This window comes from Oncorhynchus masou, chromosome 28 (genome assembly GCF_036934945.1).
Source record: "Oncorhynchus masou masou isolate Uvic2021 chromosome 28, UVic_Omas_1.1, whole genome shotgun sequence".
In the NCBI taxonomy this organism is placed as follows: domain Eukaryota; kingdom Metazoa; phylum Chordata; class Actinopteri; order Salmoniformes; family Salmonidae; genus Oncorhynchus; species Oncorhynchus masou.
The window spans coordinates 46571985-46591911 of record NC_088239.1 but is presented as its reverse complement, the minus strand read 5'-3'; the positions used below and the strand labels follow the sequence as shown (position 1 = coordinate 46591911).

Here is a 19927-nt window from a genome sequence, read left to right as displayed (position 1 = left end):
AAGGTTATTGGTCACATACACATATTTAGCAGATGTTATTGCGGGTGTAGCGAAATGCTTGTGTTCCCAGCTCTAGCAGTGCAGTGCGTCTAACAATTCACAAAAATACAAACAACTAAAAGTACAATCATGGAATAAATATACTGTGCATTTGAGAAAGTATTCAGACTCCTTCCCCTTTTCCACATTTTGTTACATTACAGCCTTATTCTAAAATGTATTAAATCACAGTTTCCTCATTAATCTACACACAATAGCCCACAATGACAAAGTGATAACAGATTTTATGAAATTGTAGCAAATGTGTGTATATATACAAACTCAGCAAAAAACGAAATGTCCTCTAACTGTCAACTGCGTTTATTTTCAGCAAACGTAACGTGTAAATATTTGTATGAACATAACAAGATTCAACAACTGAGACATACACTAAATAAGTTCCACACACGTGACTAACATAAATGGAATAATGTGTCCCTGAACAAAGGGGGGGTCAAAATCAAAAGTAACAATCAGTATAGTGTGTGGCCACCAGCTGCATTAAGTACTGCAGTGCATCTCCTCCTCATGGACTGCACCAGATTTGCCAGTTCTTGCAGTGAGATGTTACCCCACCCTTCCACCAAGGCACCTGCAAGTTCCCAGACATGTCTGGAGGGGAATGGCCCTAGCCCTCACCCTCCGATCCAACTGCTGGCCATGGCAGAACACTGACATTCCTGTCTTGCAGGAAATCACATACATAACTAGCAGTATGGCTGGTTGCATTGTCATGCTGGAGGGTCATGTCAGGATGAGCCTGCAGGAAGGGTACCACATGAGGGAGGAGGATGTCTTCCCTGTAGCGCACAGCGTTGAGATTGCCTGCAATGACAACAAGCTCCGTCCGATGATGATGTGATGCATCGCCCCAGACCATGACGGACCCTTCACTTCCAAATCGATCCCGCTCCAGAGTACAGGCCTCTGTGTAACGCTCATTCCTTCGAAGACAAACGGGAATCCGACCATCCCCCCTGGTGAGACAAACTGCGACTCGTCAGTGAAGAGCACTTTTTGCCAGTCCTGTCTGGTCCAGCGACGGTGGGTTTGTGCCCATAGGCGACATTGTTGCTGGTGATGTCTGGTGAGGACCTGCCTTACACAGGCCTACAAGCCCTCAGTCCAGCATCTCTCAGCCTATCTCTCAGCCTATACAATGTGAGCACTGATGAAGGGATTGTGCGTTCCTGGTGTAACTCGGGAAGTTGTTGTTGCCATACTGTACCTGTCCCGCAGGTGTGATGTTCGGATGTACCGATCCTGTGCAGATGTTGTTACATGTGGTCTGCCACTGCGAGGATGATCAGCTGTCCGTCCTGTCTCCCTGTAGCACTGTCTTAGGCGTCTTACAGTACGGACATTGCAATTTATTACACTGACCACATCTGCAGTCCTCATGCCTCCTTGCAGCATGCCTAAGGCACGTTCACACAGATGGGCAGGGACCCTGGGCATCTTTCTTTTGGTGTTTTTCAGAGTCAGTAGAAAGGCCTCTTTAGTGTCCTACGTTTTCTTAACTGTAACCTTAATTACCAAACGTCTGTAAGCTGTTAGTGTTTTAACGACCGTTCCACAGGTGCATGTTCATCAACTTTGTATGGTTCATCGAACAAGCATGGGAAACAGTGTTAAAACCCTTTACAATGAAGATCTGTGAAGTTATTTGGATTTGTACAAATTATCTATGAAAGACAGGGTCCTGAAAAAGGGACGTTTCTTTTTTTGTGGAGTTTATATATATATATATACAAAAAAACTGAAATACATTATTTACCTATGTATTCAGACCCTTTGCTATGAGATTCGAAATTGAGCTCAGGTGCATCCTGTTTCCATTGATCATTCTTGAGATGTTTCTAAAACTTGATTGGAGTCCACCTGTGGTAAATACAATTGATTGGACATGATTTGAAAAGGCACACACCTGTCTATATAAAGTCTCACAGTTGACCGTGCATATCAGAGCAAAAACCAAGCCATGAGGTTGAAGGAATTGTCCGTAGAGGTCCGAGACAGGATTATGTCGAGGCTCAGATTTGGGGAAGGGTATCAAAACATTTCTTCAGCATTGAAGGTCCCAAAGAACACAGTGGCTTCCATAATTCTTAAATGGAAGGAGTTTGGAACCTTCAAGACTCTTATTAGAGCTGTCCGCCTGTCCAAACAGAGCAATCCAGGGAGAAGGGCCTTGGTCAGGGAGGTGACCAAGAACCCTATGGTCTCTCTGACAGAGCTCCAGAGTTCCTCTGTAAAAATGGGCGAACCTTCCAGAAGGACAACCATCTTTGCAGCACTCCACCAATCAGGCCTTTATGGTGGAGTGGCCGGACGGAAGCCACTCCCAATCAAGAAAACCAGCCCAGTCACGGACCAGGATGCCTTGCTCCCAGGCAGACTAAATAACTTTTTTGCCCGCTTTGAGGACAATACAGTGCCACTGACACAGCCCGCAACCAAAACATGCGGACTCTCCTTCACTGCAGCCGAGGTGAGTAAAACATTTAAACGTGTTAACCCTCGCAAGGCTGCAGGCCCAGACGGCATCCCCAGCCGCGCCCTCAGAGCATGCGCAGTCCAGCTGGCTGGTGTGTTTACGGACATATTCAATCGATCCCTATCCCAGTCTGCTGTTCCCACATGCTTCAAGAGGGCCACCATTGTTCCTGTTCCCAAGAAAGCTAAGGTAACTGAGCTAAACGACTACTGCCCCATAGCACTCAGCTCCGTCATCATGAAGTGCTTTGAGAGACTAGTCAAGGACCATATCACCTCCACCCTACCTGACACCCGAGACCCACTCCAATTTGCTTACCGCCCAAATAGGTCCACAGACAATGCAATCTCAACCACACTGCACACTGCCCTAACCCATCTGGACAAGAGGAATACCTATGTGAGAATGCTGTTCATCGACTACAGCTCAGCATTTAGCACCATAGTACCCTCCAAACTCGTCATCAAGCTCGAGACCATGGGTCTCGACCCCGCCCTGTGCAACTGGGTACTGGACTTCCTGGCGGGCCGCCCCCAGGTGGTGAGGGTAGGTAACAACATCTCCACCCCACTGATCCTCAACACTGGGCCCCACAAGGGTGCGTTCTGAGCCCTCTCCTGTACTCCCTGTTCACCCACGACTGCGTGGCCACGCACGCCTCCAACTCAATCATCAAGTTTGCGGACGACACAACAGTGGTAGGCTTGATTACCAACAACGACGAGACGGCCTACAGGGAGGAGGTGAGGGCCCTCGGAGTGTGGTGTCAGGAAAATAACCTCACACTCAACGTCAACAAAACTAAGGAGATGATTGTGGACTTCAGGAAACAGCGGAGGGAACACCTCCCTATCCACATCGATGGAACAGTAGTGGAGAGGGTAGTAAATTTTAAGTTCCTTGGCGTACACATCACTGACAAACTGAATTGGTCCACCCACACAGACAGCATCGTGAAGAAGGCGCAGCAGCGCCTCTTCAACCTCAGGAGGTTGAAGAAATTCGGCTTGTCACCAAAAGCACTCACAAACTTCTACAGATGCACAATCGAGAGCATCCTGTCGGGCTGTATCACCGCCTGGTACGGCAACTGCTCCGCCCACAACCGTAAGGCTCTCCAGAGGGTAGTGAGGTCTGCACAACGCATCACCGGGGGCAAACTACCTGCCCTCCAGGACACCTACACCACCCGATGTCACAGGAAGGCCATAAAGATCATCAAGGACAACAACCACCCGAGCCACTGCCTGTTCACCCCGCTATCATCCAGAAGGCGAGGTCAGTACAGGTGCATCAAAGGTGGGACCGAGAGACTGAAAAACAGTTTCTATTTCAAGGCCATCAGACTGTTAAACAGCCACCACTAACATTGAGTGGCTGCTGCCAACACACTGACTCAACTCCAGCCACTTTAATAATGGGAATTGATGGGAATTGATGTAAAATATATCACTAGCCACTTTAAACAATGCTACTTAATATAATGTTTACATACCCTACATTATTTATCTCATATGTATACGTATATACTGTACTCTATATCATCTACTGCATCTTTATGTAATACATGTATCACTAGCCACTTTGAACTATGCCACCTTGTTTACATACTCATCTCATATGTATATACTGTACTCGATACCATCTACTGCATCTTGCCTATGCCGCTCTGTACCATCACTCATTCATATATCTTTATGTACATATTCTTTATCCCTTTACACTTGTGTGTATAAGGTAGTATTAGCTAGGTTACTTGTTGGTTATTACTGCATTGTCGGAATTAGAAGCACAAGCATTTCGCTACACTCGCATTAACATCTGCTAACCATGTGTATGTGACAAATAAAATTTGATTTAATTTGATGATTTGATTTAGTAAAAGGCACATGACAGCCCGCTTGGAGTTTACCAAAAGGCACCTGAAGGACTCTCAGACCATGAGAAACAAGATTCTCTGGTCTGATGAAACCAAGATTGAACTATTTGGCCTGAATGTCAAGCTTCACTTCTGGAGGAAACCTTGCACCATCCCTACAGTGAAGCATGGTGGTGGCAGCATCATGCCGTGGGGATGTTTTTCAGCGGCAGGGACTGGGAGTCTAAGTCACAATCGAGGCAAAGATGAACGGAGCAAAGTACAGAGAGATCCTTGATGAAAACCTGCTCCAGAGCGCTCAGGACCTCAGACTGGGGTGAAGGTTCACCTTCAAACAGTACAACAACCCTAAGCACACAGACAAGACAACACAGGAGTGGCTTCGGGATAAGTCTCTGAATGTCCTTTAGTGGCCCAGCCAAAGCCCGGACTTGAACCCGATTGAACATCTCTGGAGAGACCTGAAAATAGCTGTGCAACAACACTCCCCATCCAACCTGACAGAGCTTGAGAGGATCTGCAGAGTAGAATGGAAGAAACTCCCCAAAGAAAGGTGTGCCAAGATTGTAGCGTCGTACCCAAGAAGACTCGAGGATGCAATCACTGCCAAAGGTGCTCCAACAAAGTATTGAGTAAAGAGTACTTATGTATATGTGATATTTCAGTATTTTTTTTAATATACATTTGCAAAAATGTCTAAAATCCTGTTTTTGCTTTCTTGTTATGGGGGTATTGCGTGTAGATTGAAGAGTAAAAAAAAACAATTGAATACATTTTAGAATAAGGCTGTGACATAACAACATTTCCAAAAGGGGAAGGGTTCTGAATACTTTCTCAATGCACTGCATATGAAGATGATACCTTTATGTATCTCTGTGGTTGCTGCTTGTAGAAACATTATTTTGTTGAGTTTACATTTAAATGATAACATCAATGGTTATGTTCAAGATGATCAAAACCGCAATGTTTCATGGGTAAATTTCGACTGACTGACTGATCTTCAAATTCTAATGAGTTGTTATTTATGACGCAAGGTGACTTGTAGATCAGTCAGTCAGCAGTCGCCTGCAGTCGTTTTGATGCTCTCAAACACGTCCATTGTCAATGTGACATGCCAGATTCAGAAGCTTGAAAACCCGATTAGAAAAAAATAAAAATGAAAACCCCATTAGATTTTTTCCCACCCAAAACTAAAACTGAACATCATTCATGGTTAATTTTATTTTAGTTTGTTTTGTAGTCAAATATAATAGTTTCAGTCTATTTTAGTTTTTGAAACAGGTTTATTAATGATTTCATTTCAGTTTATTACCAGCCTGTTCAACCTCTCTTTCATATCGTCTGAGATCCCCAAGGACTGGAAAGCTGCCGCGGTCATCCCCCTCTTCAAAGGGGGAGACACCCTGGACCCAAACTGTTATAGACCTATATCCATCCTGCCCTGCCTATCGAAAGCCATGTCAACAAACAGATCACTGACCATCTAGAATCCCACCGTACCTTCTCCGCTGTGCAATCTGGTTTCCGAGCCGGTAACGGGTGCACCTCAGCCACGCTCAAGGTACCAAACGATATCATAACCGCCATCGATAAAAGACAGTACTGTGCAGCCGTCTTCATCGACCTGGCCAAGGCTTTCGACTCTGTCATTCACCATATTCTTATCGGCAGACTCAGTAGCCTCGGTTTTTCTAATGACTGCCTCGCCTGGTTCACCAACTACTTTGCAGACAGAGTTCAGTGTGTAAAATTGGAGGGCATGTTGTCTGGTCCTCTGGCAGTCTCCATGGGGGTGCCACAGGGTTCAATTCTCGGGCCGACTATTTTCTCTGTAAATATCAATGATGTTGCTCTTGCTGCGGGCGATTCCCTGATCCACCTCTACGCAGACGACACCATTCTGTATACTTCTGTCCCTTCCTTGGACACTGTGCTATCTAACCTCCAAACGAGTTTCAATGCCATACAACACTCCTTCCGTGGCCTCCAACTGCTCTTAAACGCTAGTAAAACCAAATGCATGCTTTTCAACCGTTCGCTGCCTGCACCCGCACGCCTGACTAGCATCACCACCCTGGATGGTTCCGACCTAGAATATGTGGACATCTATAAGTACCTAAGTGGCTGGCTAGACTGTAAACTCTCCTTCCAGACTCATATCAAACATCTCCAATCCAAAATCAAATCTAGAATTGGCTTTCTATTTCGCAACGAAGCCTCCTTCACTCACACCACCAAACTTACCCTAGTAAAACGGACTATCCTACCGATCCTCGACTTCGGCGATGTCATCTACAAAAAGCTTCCAATACTCTACTCAGCAAACTGGATGCAGTTTATCACAGTGCCATCCGTTTTGTTACTAAAGCACCTTATACCACCCACCACTGCGACCTGTATGTTCTAGTCGGCTGGCCCTCGCTACATATTCGTCGCCAGACCCACTGGCTCCAGGTCATCTACAAGTCCATGCTAGGTAAAGCTCCGCCTTATCTCAGTTCACTGGTCACGATGGCAACACCCACCCGTAGCATGCGTTCCAGCAGGTGTATCTCACTGATCATCCCTAAAGCCAACACCTCATTTGGCCGCCTTTCCTTCCAGTTTTCTGCTGCCTGTGACTGGAACGAATTGCAAAAATCTTTGAAGTTGGAGACTTTTATCTCCCTCACCAACTTTAAACACCTGCTATCTGAGCAGCTAACCGATCGAAGCAGCTGTACATAGTCCATCGGTAAATAGCCCACCCAATTTACCTAATTTCTGCTCTTTTGCACACCAGTATCTCTACCTGCACATGACCATCTGATGATTTATCACTCCAGTGTTAATCTGCTAAATTGTAATTATTCGCCTACCTCCTCATGCCTTTTGCACACAATGTATATAGATTTTTTTTTTCTACTGTGTTATTGATTTGTTTATTGTATACTCCATGTGTAACTGTGTTGTTGTCTGTTCACACTGCTATGCTTTATCTTGGCCAGGTCGCAGTTGTAAATGAGAACTTGTTCTCAACTAGCCTACCTGGTTAAATAAAGGTGAAATAAAAAATACATTGTAGAAGTTGCTATATCGTTTTTGAACACAAGAAGGCGCAACAATCCTTCAAATAGTTCTGTGTTCATCGTCAGAGTGATTCTCCTTCTTAAGTAGCTTACACACTAGATTCTGCAAAATTGCTTTGCTATTTGACTCATCTAATTTTTCCCTAGGCCAACTCAGTCACTGTTGCATTTCAGCAACATCACTGGGCAAATAGTAGTTTTATTGGTAGACAATATAATTGTATTTAAACCATATCTATTTTTCCACAACAAGAATAAATATAGGATATTGTTAGCTTTGTCAAAGATTAGACCTGTAGAGTTTTACATATTGTACACTATAGATGGTGTACCATAAGAGACCAAGGTTTTGGGCAGGCTATTAAAGTTAACCAATTTCACTACTATATGTTAGTTAGGTCTCCTAATAACCAAACATCCACAGAAAAATAATGTTTTCTACACCTGTGTATAACTTCGTTGCAATAAACACTTTTAAGTATGCCAAACTTTTTTCTACTGTGATAGTTGGCAAAAACAGTCAATTATGCTAGACTTTGTGCGTATAGGTTCTGGAAAAGAGAAGTTCCTGAAACCTATTTGTAACCCCCCCCCGCACGTGATATTAGATCGGAACATGCGCACAGCTGATGTTAGAATACGCACATCTGCAATGACGTCAGCTGAACCTCCCAGCCTGAAAAAGCTGCCAATTTGAAGCAGCTCAGAACTTGGCTATGGTTCCAGACCGGGTATACTGTATTAAAGGGTGCTACCTCAACTCAATTTAGCTGTGTTGCATACACTGTCCTAGATGTAGACTTTTTGTTATTATTGTGCAGCATACTACCCGCGTTATCCAAAATAACAACTCAGCAAACACACCAAGTCTATTTTAAAGAGGCCAGTTGGGCTATGAATTAGGTCTCCTTATTTTGGAGATAGTTTAAAAGTTATTCTAAAAGTTATTCTTGGGGATAGACTTTTCTGCTAAGACATTTATGTTCCTCTGTTTTCTCTCTCATGGGGATATAGAGAATGGCATAAACCGAAAAGTGATGGACAGAGGAGAGAAGTCATCTGCCTACTACGGAATTTCAGCGCAGGCGAAGTCTATTGTCTGCACTCTGTAACGTTACTCTACTCTACACAGTTGGGCTTTGCCGCTGACAATGAAGATGAGGACGGTAACTATCTGCTTGTAGTCTATCAGCACTCCATAGACACAACTAGAGAATGCTGTGTGTCTCTCATGCACTTTTAACGGAGCCGCCGCAGATCCCTTTTCTTTCAAATATGTAGGCTGACCATCTTCTTCTTTTTTTTAACAACAGAAAATGCAATGATTTATCTTTCACATTGTAGCGTACATCTTTTGGAAAACCTCTTTTTTTGTGATTTTAACTCAATTAGAACTAGATGAAACGTGGAAAAAGTACAACCCTATAGGCACTTGGAATTCCTTACACATAGTGTTTGGTGAGTAAATGTTGGTTAAAGTTGGATCCACTATTTCTTCCAGCGTTTATTGAAAAATCACGTGTCTCTTAAAACTGGTTTGATGTCTAAGCACTTGGCATAGCCTACTATATCTGCACTGTTAGAATTTATAACTCACTGAAACAGATCCACATCTGCAAGAACGGTCCGTCTCTGCCTGTGTGTTAAGGCGTCAAACAAACCCATATGACTTGAGCGAGATAGTGTCTGTCACTTCTACAATAGCTAACAATAATTATTCCCGGCGTTTTCATACTTTTTTTGGCAATCCCTAACACAGGAACAGTGTTGAACTGGTGGTATGCTATTCCAGTTGTAGTTGAATTACATATCCTCCTAGATTAACTTGAAAGGAGCAGTTTTTATTTTATTTCATTCGGTCGGTCGGTGTTGTCTGATGTATTCGGGCTGGGTGCCAAATGTCTGGGTCAGACGGAGTGGCCAAGTAGATGTAGCGCTGCTGTCTGGATATGTGCCGCTAGATGTTCATTATATAGAGCTTACAGAAGGTGCAACACGCCGCTTCCAACACTGGATTCTAGCCACAGACAGATAACCACCCATACTGTCTTTACGCACATCCGATAGATCAGAGGTGATTACTGGAATTTACGCGTTTTCACTTGGACGTAAACTTGGAACCTCGCCTGGACTTGGTTCTAAAAGTATGGCATGCCGTTTATGAGCTGTGTGAGTGAGTGACCCTCTCTTTCTTGAAGATTATCCGGTAATTGGTTTGAAATATAGAACAAGTGATTGATTTATTCATTAATTGATGGATAGGTTCAATGATAAATATGTATGTTATTACACTATTATAACACCTTTATTTCTGCGTTATTACCCACGCACACACGCACAGAGGGCTTGCTGAGAGCAACGTTAATCTTTTGATTTGCTCCTGGCTGCAGAGAGAGTCAGTGGGAGAGATGCCTAAACCTGTTATAGAGACAGGTGCTGTGTTGACTGAGGAGGCTGGCGGACATCGAAGCACAGGCTGCTTTTGTACTTGATCATCGTCTTGTTGTTGTGACTTGCTGTGGAATATCTGAAATACTGACTTCTCCTTAGGCTGTGGAGATGGTATGGTGTCACAAACACCGTTAGCCACATGCATGTTGACGTTTATTGTCACGAGTGTAGTCCTGGAGGCAGAACTGAGCGATTTCCTGTTAGTTAATTAAGTCAGCTGCGAAGTCAAAATGGGCTATATTGAAAAAATGTATGAACACCAAAATGTGCTTAATTTAAGGTTAAGGTTAGCAGTGTGATTAGGGTTAAGGTTCAGGCTCGGTTTAAAATGAGAATGTATGACTTTGTGGCCGTGCCAGCTAGCGGCCACTCTGCAGAGCTGCCTCCAGAACAAGATTCATGACGAAAAACGCTATCCTGCTAACCACAAACCATGGCATGCTGGGTAAGCAGGCTACAGGAGGAGGGTATTTCTGTCATGGAGTGTACTGTTGGTGAATATGCTGTGCAGTCGTTAGGCATCATCTTTTTTCCATGGCTAATTGTAATTTGCAGATTAGAAGTTTAGCCTATGTAGTACACTCTTAGAAAAAAGGGTTCCAAAAGGGTTATTTGGCAGTCCCGATTCGAGAACCCTCTTTTCCCCAGGTAGAATGCTTTTCGGTTCCAAATAGAATGCTTTTTGGTTCCAGGTAGAACTCTTTTGGGTTCCATGTATAACCCTCTTTGGAAAGGGTTCTACATGGAACCCAAAAGGGTTCTACCTGGAACCAAAAAGGGTTTATCAAAGGGTTCTCCTCGGGACACCCGAAGAACCCTTTTAGGTTCTAGATTTTTCTAAGAGTGTAGACTAGTTGTTTTGTAGCAGGTATGCTTATTGAACTATGCAATGATGTATTCACAGGTGTGCAGATGGATTGGTCAAGACAAGTTTCCAATATAGATCTAGATCTATAGATTTGCTGCTGTGGACGTGCTTGAAGTGACTGACTGACTGACTGATCTACCGATGGATTCTAGCATCACCGCCTCCCATGATGAGTGGCTGACATGAGCTCCAAGAGAAACACCAGTGAGGTCTGGAAGTGTCTGCTGCCCTCAGGAGGAATCTGAGTGTCTCGGAGACGTTCTCTGGATGAGACCTGGATGAGACAAGAAGAGAAGAAGAAGTCGTGAGAACATTCCCCCCACAGAGGACCCAAACCATGGGCTTGTTATGGTGCCAGGCACGTCGGACTGATCGTGTGTTCCTAGCCCGTCAGTAGCACCACCACCCCCCTCACCCCTCCTCCCCCCAACCCCATGTCAGACCTTTCTCTGAATGATGGAAATTTTGCGGAAGACGCTGACTTGTATATTGATATTGAGCCTGGTGGTGGTCATGGCTTCCTCTGAATTTCAAAGACTTTCGCACAACTCACAAGGTAGGACTGCTCATTGCTTAATTGCACATCTTAACTTGCTTGATTGCAGCGAAAGGTGCTAGAACTGCTCTCCTTCAGAGAAACGGATTTGTCCTCCCGGTGAGGCAGGTGTATGCATGGTTGCTGCTCATGGTCAGTGGTCAGTCAGTGAGACACCTGCAACATCTGGTGGCCCTGGCCTGACTGACTGATTTTAGAGGGATGAACCCACTGTAGATCACAACCTGCTAGGCGCTGGAACACTGTGAGGTCATGTCTGTCCTGCCTGTCTGTCTGTCGGAGTTCCACCATAGACATTCTACATTCTATGAGTTCTACTACCTGTAGGGTGTCGTCCTGTTATATTCTGTAATGGCTGGAGCGCCCCCATTGTCTTAAATATGTCACTTCTTCCTGTAGTGTATCAATGTTCTTACTCAGATTCTCATTCTGTGTTCATTTTTCTCTTCCTCGTCCTTTCCTCCTCGTGCACCCCTCCTCCAATGGCTCATCTCTCCCCATCTGTTCATTTCTGTAAAAGTGGAGTACCTGTCCTACCTGCAGCACTACCAGCTGACTGTGCCGATGCAGGTGGACGAGAACGGGGACTTCCTCAGCTACACTGTGAAACACCACCGGCCCGGTCGCAGGAGACGAACCGCCGACCCAACCAGCACCGCCGTCGGCCCAGAGCCAACCGGCCGCGCCGAACAGGACCCGGCCCAAACCCGAGTCTTCTACAGACTGTCGGCTTACGGAAAGCACTTTCACTTGAACTTGACCCTCAACCCCCAGCTGGTGTCCAAACATTTCACGGTGGAGTACTGGGGGAGAGAGGGCCTGGAGTGGAGACATGACATGCTGGAGAACTGCCACTATGTAGGATACCTGCGGGATCAGTACAGCTCCACCAGAGTAGCGCTCAGTAACTGTAAGGGCTTGGTGAGTACCATGGGATTCTGGAGTTGATGTGTTTGGTTTAGGTGTGTGTTTGGAAGGAAGCTACTGTTAGCCAGTCAGGGTATTGAAATGTGTGATGGAAGGATGGAAAAGAGGACAACACGATCTGTCTGTTTCCAAGTAGAACACCCACCACCACTCTACTCCCCTTTATGGGTTTCTGTGACTTTTGTTTAGAGTATGTCTGAATGTATTTCTGGCTATTTGAGTGTGTTTGAATATTCTTTGAGTACTTAAGGATCTGTTTTGTGAGGAGGCCAGGAGGCCCCCACCAGTCACAGAGAGTTAATACTATGCCTTCTCTTTGCTCTGGCTACCTCAGACAAACCCTCAGCTCTACTGTCACAGGATTAGACAGAGTGGAGTTTGCTAAATAGCATGTTGGCCTCCTTCCACCTGGCACAGTGCCACTTAGGATAGGGCAAAGTAGGTTAAGGCTAACGGGGAAAGCTCTCTACAGCAGGGGTTCTTAGGCTTTTTCAGCCTGGGAACATTGAGAAATTCTCTGTTTTCCTGGGACCCAAGGCCATAAAAACATGATCCCTTTTGGGGTCCTAAGCAAGATTTGGTTGACAGCGGAGAAAGAAATTGAAGTTTGAACTTACATTTTGTCATGTTAGTGATTGGAGACAGGCGCAGGAATACGTAATAGGGGGTTTTATATTCTCCACCCAAACAAAAGAGGTGTAAAGGTGTAAACCTCTAAATAATACTCGAGACGAGACCTGTAAAACAAGTGCACAAATTCACGTAGCATGGAAGCCGATACAACAGCACAGGTACACAGGACCAACGGACATGGTAGCAATAACCGACAAGGACAACGGAGAACAGAGGGCACATATATAACATACTAATCAGGGGGAATGGGAACCAGGTGTGCGTAATGAGACAAGATAGTCCGGGGTTGGTGGTAATGAATCCAGTTCAGTGACGCCTAGAAGGCCGGTGACGTAGACCTCCGGAGCTGGTGAACGGAATGAGCAGCAGTACCGGGGGGGATCCGGTGACAGTACCCCCCGACTCACTGCACCAGCAGCGGGACGACACCGGCCTCGGGGACAGCCACAGGGACGTGGTGCGGGTCGGGTCTGGGCGCCGATGGTGAAAATCCCTGGTCAGCGAAGCGTCCAGGATGTGCGTACCCCTACCAGTTGATGAGGTACTGGAGACACCCCGCACGACGCCTCGAATCCAGGAATTCACGCAGCGAGTATGCCGGACCTCCCTCGATGTCCAGAGGAGGAGGTCGGGCTTCACTGTGTCCAGCCTCAGCGAGGAGACCAGGCACCACTGGCCTGAGGAGAGAAACATGAAAAGTCAGGTTAATGCGGTAATCAGCAGGGAGATGCAAATGGTACGTTACCTCATTAACTCTCCTCAGGACTTTAAACGGCCCCACAAACCGCGGGCTCAGCTTCCGGCAGGGCAGGCGGAGGGGCAGGTTCTGGGTGGAGATCCAGACAGGCGCCTCACTGCCATGGTGGTAGGCCTGTTCCTTGTGCCGACGCACAGAGATGAGTGTGTGCCGTCCAACGAAGCCGCTGGGGACCTCCTCTCAGCAGGGAGGTAAGAGGAGTGACCACTCTGCTGAAGCCCCTGGATGAACCAATTAGTTGGCAAACCCCAGGTATCGCTGGACTGCTTTCACGAAGTTGGGGATGGGCCATGACCTGACTGCGCTGACGCGTTGCTCCTCCTTCTCCACTCCGTGGATATGAGGTAGCCCAAAAAGGACACGGACCGCTGGAAAAACAAACACTTCTCTTGTTTAACATATAGATCATGCTCCAACAGTTTTCCCAGCACAGATCTGACTAACAAGACATGCTGGGCGTGGTCAGCAGAATAGACCAAAATGTTGTCTATATAAAACACTACGCCACGTCCCAGCATGTCCCGAAATACTTCATCAATAAAGGCCTGGATGACTGAAGGAGTATTAGACAGGCCAAAAGGCATTACGAGAAACTCGTAATGGCCCGTGGTGATGGAAAAGGCAGTTTTCTCCATGGCCTCGGTCTCCGCATAGGAGAGGGGATAGACGTGTCCTCTCGGCAGGGCTGTGTCAGACAGCAGGTCAATGGCACAATCCCAGGGGCATTGAGGAGGCAGGAATGTAGCCTGGGTCTTAGAGAAAACCCGGTGCAGATCCTGGAATTCCTCCGGTAACTCCACTTGAGGGGCGTGGTCCAGGACTTTCCACCGTAGTGGTGTTGACACTTCCCCTGACACCCATGCAACCAACCCAGCAGTCTCCTCTCAGACCAGGAAATAACAGGGTTATGCCACCTCAACCAGGGAGACCTAAAACAACGGGGTGCGTGGGGGTGTTGATAATCAAACATGTGATCTGTTCTAAATGAGTGTCATGGGTCAGCAGAGAAACGGGAACAGTGATGTGATGTACGAGCTCTGTCCCTATTGGGTGATTATCCAGGGCTCGAACCAGAATGGGTGACTGTAGGGGAAACAAAGGAATGCGTAATGCGCTATCTAAAAGATTCCCGGCAGCTTTGGAATCAAATCAGAGCTAACGGGAGTGAGGGACTAGGATATTCAGGGAATTTAATGGGAAAACATGCTGGTTGAGTTGACAGAAAAGGAGGGGAGATCTTGCATCCTACCTGGGTTGGAGCAGGATAATTCCATGTCTTGTCAACTCCTCACCTATTTGTGGATAGAGTGCAGGTCGGGGAGAAATGACCCCTTTCTCCACAATAGGAGCAGAGACCCAGATTCCTCCTTCTCTTACGCTCACGAGGACTGTCTCTTCAGACTCGGCAGCTCCATGGACAGTGTGCTGGCAACTATCCTGCGCTTGGAGGGGAATGTGCAGTCCCTCCAGTCTCCAGCACAAGTTGCGGCACCAGCCCCCACACCATGACCTGCCTCCGTCCCATCTGAGCCCCTGTCCCTCCCGGAGCGCTTTGATGGCGCACCAGCGAGATGCAAGGGATTCCTTCTGCAATGCGACAGGGTTGCCACCGTCATCTCGGCACTGACTGGACGGGCCCTGAACTGGGGTGCCGCGGTCTGGGAAACGTCCGGACCAGAGGTCGAGTCCTACGAGCGCTTCCATCGGCTCTGGCCACGGAGCAGGTGTAGCCATGGGCTCTGGCAACGGAGCAGGTGTAGCCATGGGCTCTGGCAACGGAGCAGGTGTAGCCATGGGCTCTGGCCACGGAGCAGGTGTAGCCATGGTCTCTGGCCACGGAGCAGGTGTAGCCATGGGCTCTGGCCACGGAGCAGGTGTAGCCATGGGCTCTGGCCACGGAGCAGGTGTAGCCATCAGCTCTGGCCACGGAGCAAGTGTAGCCATGGGCTCTGGCCACGGAGCAGGTGTAGCCATGGGGTCTGGATTCCTCACAGGTCTTCGCCGGGATCGCAGGAGCTTGTCCAAATGAATCACCATGCTGAGGAGCTGGTCGAGTGACAGGTTGTCATCACGGCAGGCTAATTCCAATAATCGGCAAGGACAATGGGGAACAGAGGGCACATATATAACATACTAATCAGGGGGAATGGGATCCAGGTGTGCGTAATGAGACAAGATAGTCCGGGGTTGGTGGTAATGAATCCAGTTCAGTGACGCCTAGAAGGCCGGTGACGTAGACCTCCGGAGCTGGTGAACGGAATGAGCAGCAGTACCGGAGGGCTCCTGCAATTCTAAACATTTTGCCATGGGGTGGAGAGAAATCTTAGCAGATTTAAAGAAAATTTCCTTCAATTCTACACATTTTGCCATGACTAATGCCATGTTAATATGATATCTGAGTGAGAGTGACTAACAAAATCAATGGGGGCGCCCCAAATTGCATCTTGCATATTCTACTCTTCTAACTCTAAACAGTAAGTTGAGACCTCCTCTGAGTTCCTAGAAATACATTTTTTTACTCTGACATGTCGCCATGCACCGTTAACATGTCGTCGCGACGCATACTTTAATTAAGAAAGGTTGCTTTACTGGATCATCAGAGCTTTAGTCACAACCAGCCAGCCAGTCCACCCACTATAAAGAACCAACCAGCCAGCCAGCCAGTCCACCCACTATAAAGAACAAACCAGCCAGCCAGTCCACCCACTATAAAGAACCAACCAGCCAGCCAGCCAGTCCACCCACTATAAAGAACCAACCAGCCAGCCAGCCAGCCAGTCCACCCACTATAAAGAACCAACCAGCCAGCCAGCCAGTCCACCCACTATAAAGAACCATCCAGCCAGCCAGCCAGTCCACCCACTATAAAGAACCAACCAGCCAGCCAGCCAGTCCACCCACTATAAAGAACCAACCAGCCAGCCAGTCCACCTACTATGAAGAACCAAAAATCCATCCAGTCATTAGCTACCCAACAAGCCAGCCAGCCAACCAGCCAGCTCACCATAGTGAACCTAATACATATCCTTCTCAATGGACTGTGACAGATAAGCATGCAGGGCTGCCTTTCTGTTTGCTTACTAAACTGTCGAAGCCAAATCTTGTTTTGGGCACACCAGGTTCCGGTTTCCTCAGATAAACTAATACCCAGTCCCAAATCAACCCCTAGCCCCTAATTAACCCATAGTCATTTCTTGTAGTTCCGAAGGGGTTGGATGAGTGTAGGTAGGCAATATGGTAATAGCTCAACACCGCCCTGGGCTAGGACTCATCTGATAGTGTCAGATCTATGAGAAGTGTATGTTTGGAGGTTAGGGGTTAGCCTCGGGGGTTTTGAACTGGAATTTCTCCAGCGAAATAAGAAAGAAAGCGAATGTGTTGCTTTCTGTTGGCTTTAATGAAGCGGCTAATCATCAAAGCTGAGGTATTGGTCCTCAGGCTGTTGATCTTAGACTGACGGACTGGCCAGACTGTCTTCGTTAAAACTCACTGTTGGAAGCGATTGGAAAAACTCTTATCCCCCCTCATTTACTTTGAAACGTCTCAGAACAAGGAGAAAGCCCTGTTCCTCTGTGCCAATCGCAATCATTTGGAGAAAAACATGTATTGCCGTTCTTGCGGCCAAACGTACTGGCAGCCCCGCAGATCCAGTATCATAAATTGAATTAGTATTAGGTCTGTTTCGCCTCATACCGTTTTAATAGTACCAAAAATGGACAAAACTGAAATGTATCTGTAGTTTAATCTCGTAAATTGCCAGACATCTTGACATCGCACTCTGTTAGGCTTTTATCAAATATTGGTTTCTTGCCGGCGTGTGCCAGGTTGTCATATTTGGTTAATTGGTTTCATTGTGGGTTTTTACTGAGTGATGCAGCGTGCCAATGTTTTTTATAAACACATTCTGAAGTACTTTTTCAATTTATGTTACAAAGAGGGTGTTCGAGGGCAGAGAGCTGTGTACTTTGGTTCCAGTCCCAGTAATTACAGCGTTGTTCTAGGTGTAATTGGTTGTTATAACATGATTTATCAAATTGCTTCAGAGTGTGGGGTGTTTTCACGTCTGACTGCAGTGCGACACACAGAGGAGAGCAGTGCGGAGCTGTGAGTTAGTTGTTCTATGTGTTGTAGCCTGCAATGTTACGTGACCAAGGCTGGAACACACCATTAGCCACTTAGCTCTGTCTCGGGGTGCCAATCATTTCACAGATGATTGTGGTTGTGCTGGGGAAAAAAAGCATTCAACCTGGTTGATAATACTCATTAGTATAACAATATTTTGCTGACTATAATGAAAATGATAGGGGGTTATTTGTCAAAGGTCATTTCATATGAACGGCATAAATGGTTCACTGTAAGTCCATTTAGGCTGGTAGGAGTTACTTTTGACAAAAATTGTCAGACATTTTCTATGATAAAAGGGGTTAGGGAATTATTTTAAAACTACAATAAGACCAATTCAACTGTCGTGTTTATGTGTGTGTGTGTGCGTTGTAATGTTGTTTGCCTTGTTCGCTTATAACCTGTCTCTCTCGATGTTCTTGTTTCTCAACAAGCACGGCGTTATTACCACAGAAGAAGAGCAGTATTTAATAGAGCCATTAAAGAATATATCGTCCACCACTTCCAGCCAATGGGACCAGGGAGAAGGACAGCAGCATGTTATTTATAAAAAGTCTTCCATTCCCTCGCCGCGGCAGCAACCCGGCCAACACGAGTTCAGCTGTGGCATCTCAGGTTGGTGACGCATCCTCTTCTCTTCTTCTTCTCCTTTCTCCTCTCCTCCCTTCCCTTCCCTGTTCCTCTTCCATTCTCTCCACTGCCCTCAGTCTGGATTGACTCTGTGCTGGGTGAGTAACATAAATGAGCAGTTTGGTTCTAGGCCCAGGTTCCGGTGGATGTGACTGCGCTGCTGATGGGCTGGCCCATACGGGCCTCCCCTCAGCCTGGTGTACGGTGCATTCGGAAAGTATTCAGGCCCCTTGGCTTTTTCCACATTTTGATGCGTTACAGCCTTATTCTGAAATGAATTAAATTGTTTTTTCCCCCTCATCAATCTACACACAATACCCCATAATGACAAAGCAAAAACAGGTTTTTAGACATGTTAGCACTTTTTTTATTGATAAAATATCACATTTACATAAGTATTCAGACCCTTTACTCAGTACTTTGTTGAACCACCTTTGGCAGCGATTACAACCTCGTGTCGTCTTGGGTATGACGCTACAATCTTGGCACATCTGTATTTGGGGAGTTTCTCCCATTCTTCTCTGCAGATCCTCTCAAGCTCTGTCAGGTTGGATGGGTAGTGTTGCTGCACAGCTATTTTCAGGTCTCTCCAGAGATGTTCGATTGGGTTTAAGTCCGTCCTCTGGCTGGTCCACTGAAGGACATTCAGAGACTTGTCCCGAAGCCACTCCTGCGTTGTCTTGGCTGTGTCCTTAGGGTCATTGTCCTGTTGTAAGATGAACCTTCGCCCCATTCTGAGGTCCTGAGCCCTCTGGGGCAGGTGTTCATCAAGGATCTCTCTGTACTTTTCTCCGTTTATCTTTACCTCGATCCTGACTAGTCTTCCAGTCCCTGCCGCTGAAACAAAATCCTCACAGCATGATGCCACCATGCTTCTCCGTAGGGATGGTGACAGGTTTCCTCCAGACGTGGACAATTCCAGATGTGGACAATTCCACACGTGGACAATTCACATACTCTGGCTCTCGTCAGAGCGGTGTCCTGTGAGATGTGATGGGATAGGGATTAGAGGGGAACCAGGTGGATGTGTAGGTATTTGGACCAACGTCTTATAAGGAGCAGCGAAGGCTGTCATCGGCAGGAAGCTGACTTGCCCTGACACGTTCTATCTTATAGCTTTTCCCCAGAGCATCTGGGCCATAAAGGAAGGCAAGCCTTCAGCTGCAAGGTTCAAAGGGCCAGATTCCCAACATGTCTGCAATCCTATCTCCAACTCTCCCATGGCTCTACTCTGGCTATGCCTTCACAATGGGCTATATCTGATTGTAATCATTGTGTTTTAATTTAGTGGCTTGTTTTTTTTATATTGACATTTTAAAATAAGTGTCGAACTCATTATTTGTTATCAGATCATGAGTAGTTCTAGTCTCCCTGAATGTTTACACGGAGGTCAACAGTATCACATTCTACCTATCTTTTTTGAAAGTTCAAATACCCCATGGAGATGATCACCAGATAAACCATTGCCTATAATCACCTGTGATTTTTTTTTCTTCCCAC

At 46.4% G+C, this 19927-nt stretch overlaps 1 protein-coding gene across 1 annotated transcript in view; it reads left to right on the top strand.

Annotated features, from left to right (window-relative positions):
* The first annotated feature begins 8370 nt into the window (after positions 1 to 8370).
* Positions 8371 to 19927, top strand: part of LOC135517686 (A disintegrin and metalloproteinase with thrombospondin motifs 6-like) — a 121766-nt gene continuing 110209 nt past the window's right edge. Inside the window, exons 1-4 of the mRNA XM_064942200.1 lie at positions 8371 to 8649; positions 10839 to 11358; positions 11879 to 12279; positions 18232 to 18412. Coding sequence (XP_064798272.1) covers positions 11256 to 11358; positions 11879 to 12279; positions 18232 to 18412 — 685 coding nt within the window. The 5' untranslated portion in view covers positions 8371 to 8649; positions 10839 to 11255. The remainder of the gene's footprint in view (positions 8650 to 10838; positions 11359 to 11878; positions 12280 to 18231; positions 18413 to 19927) is intronic.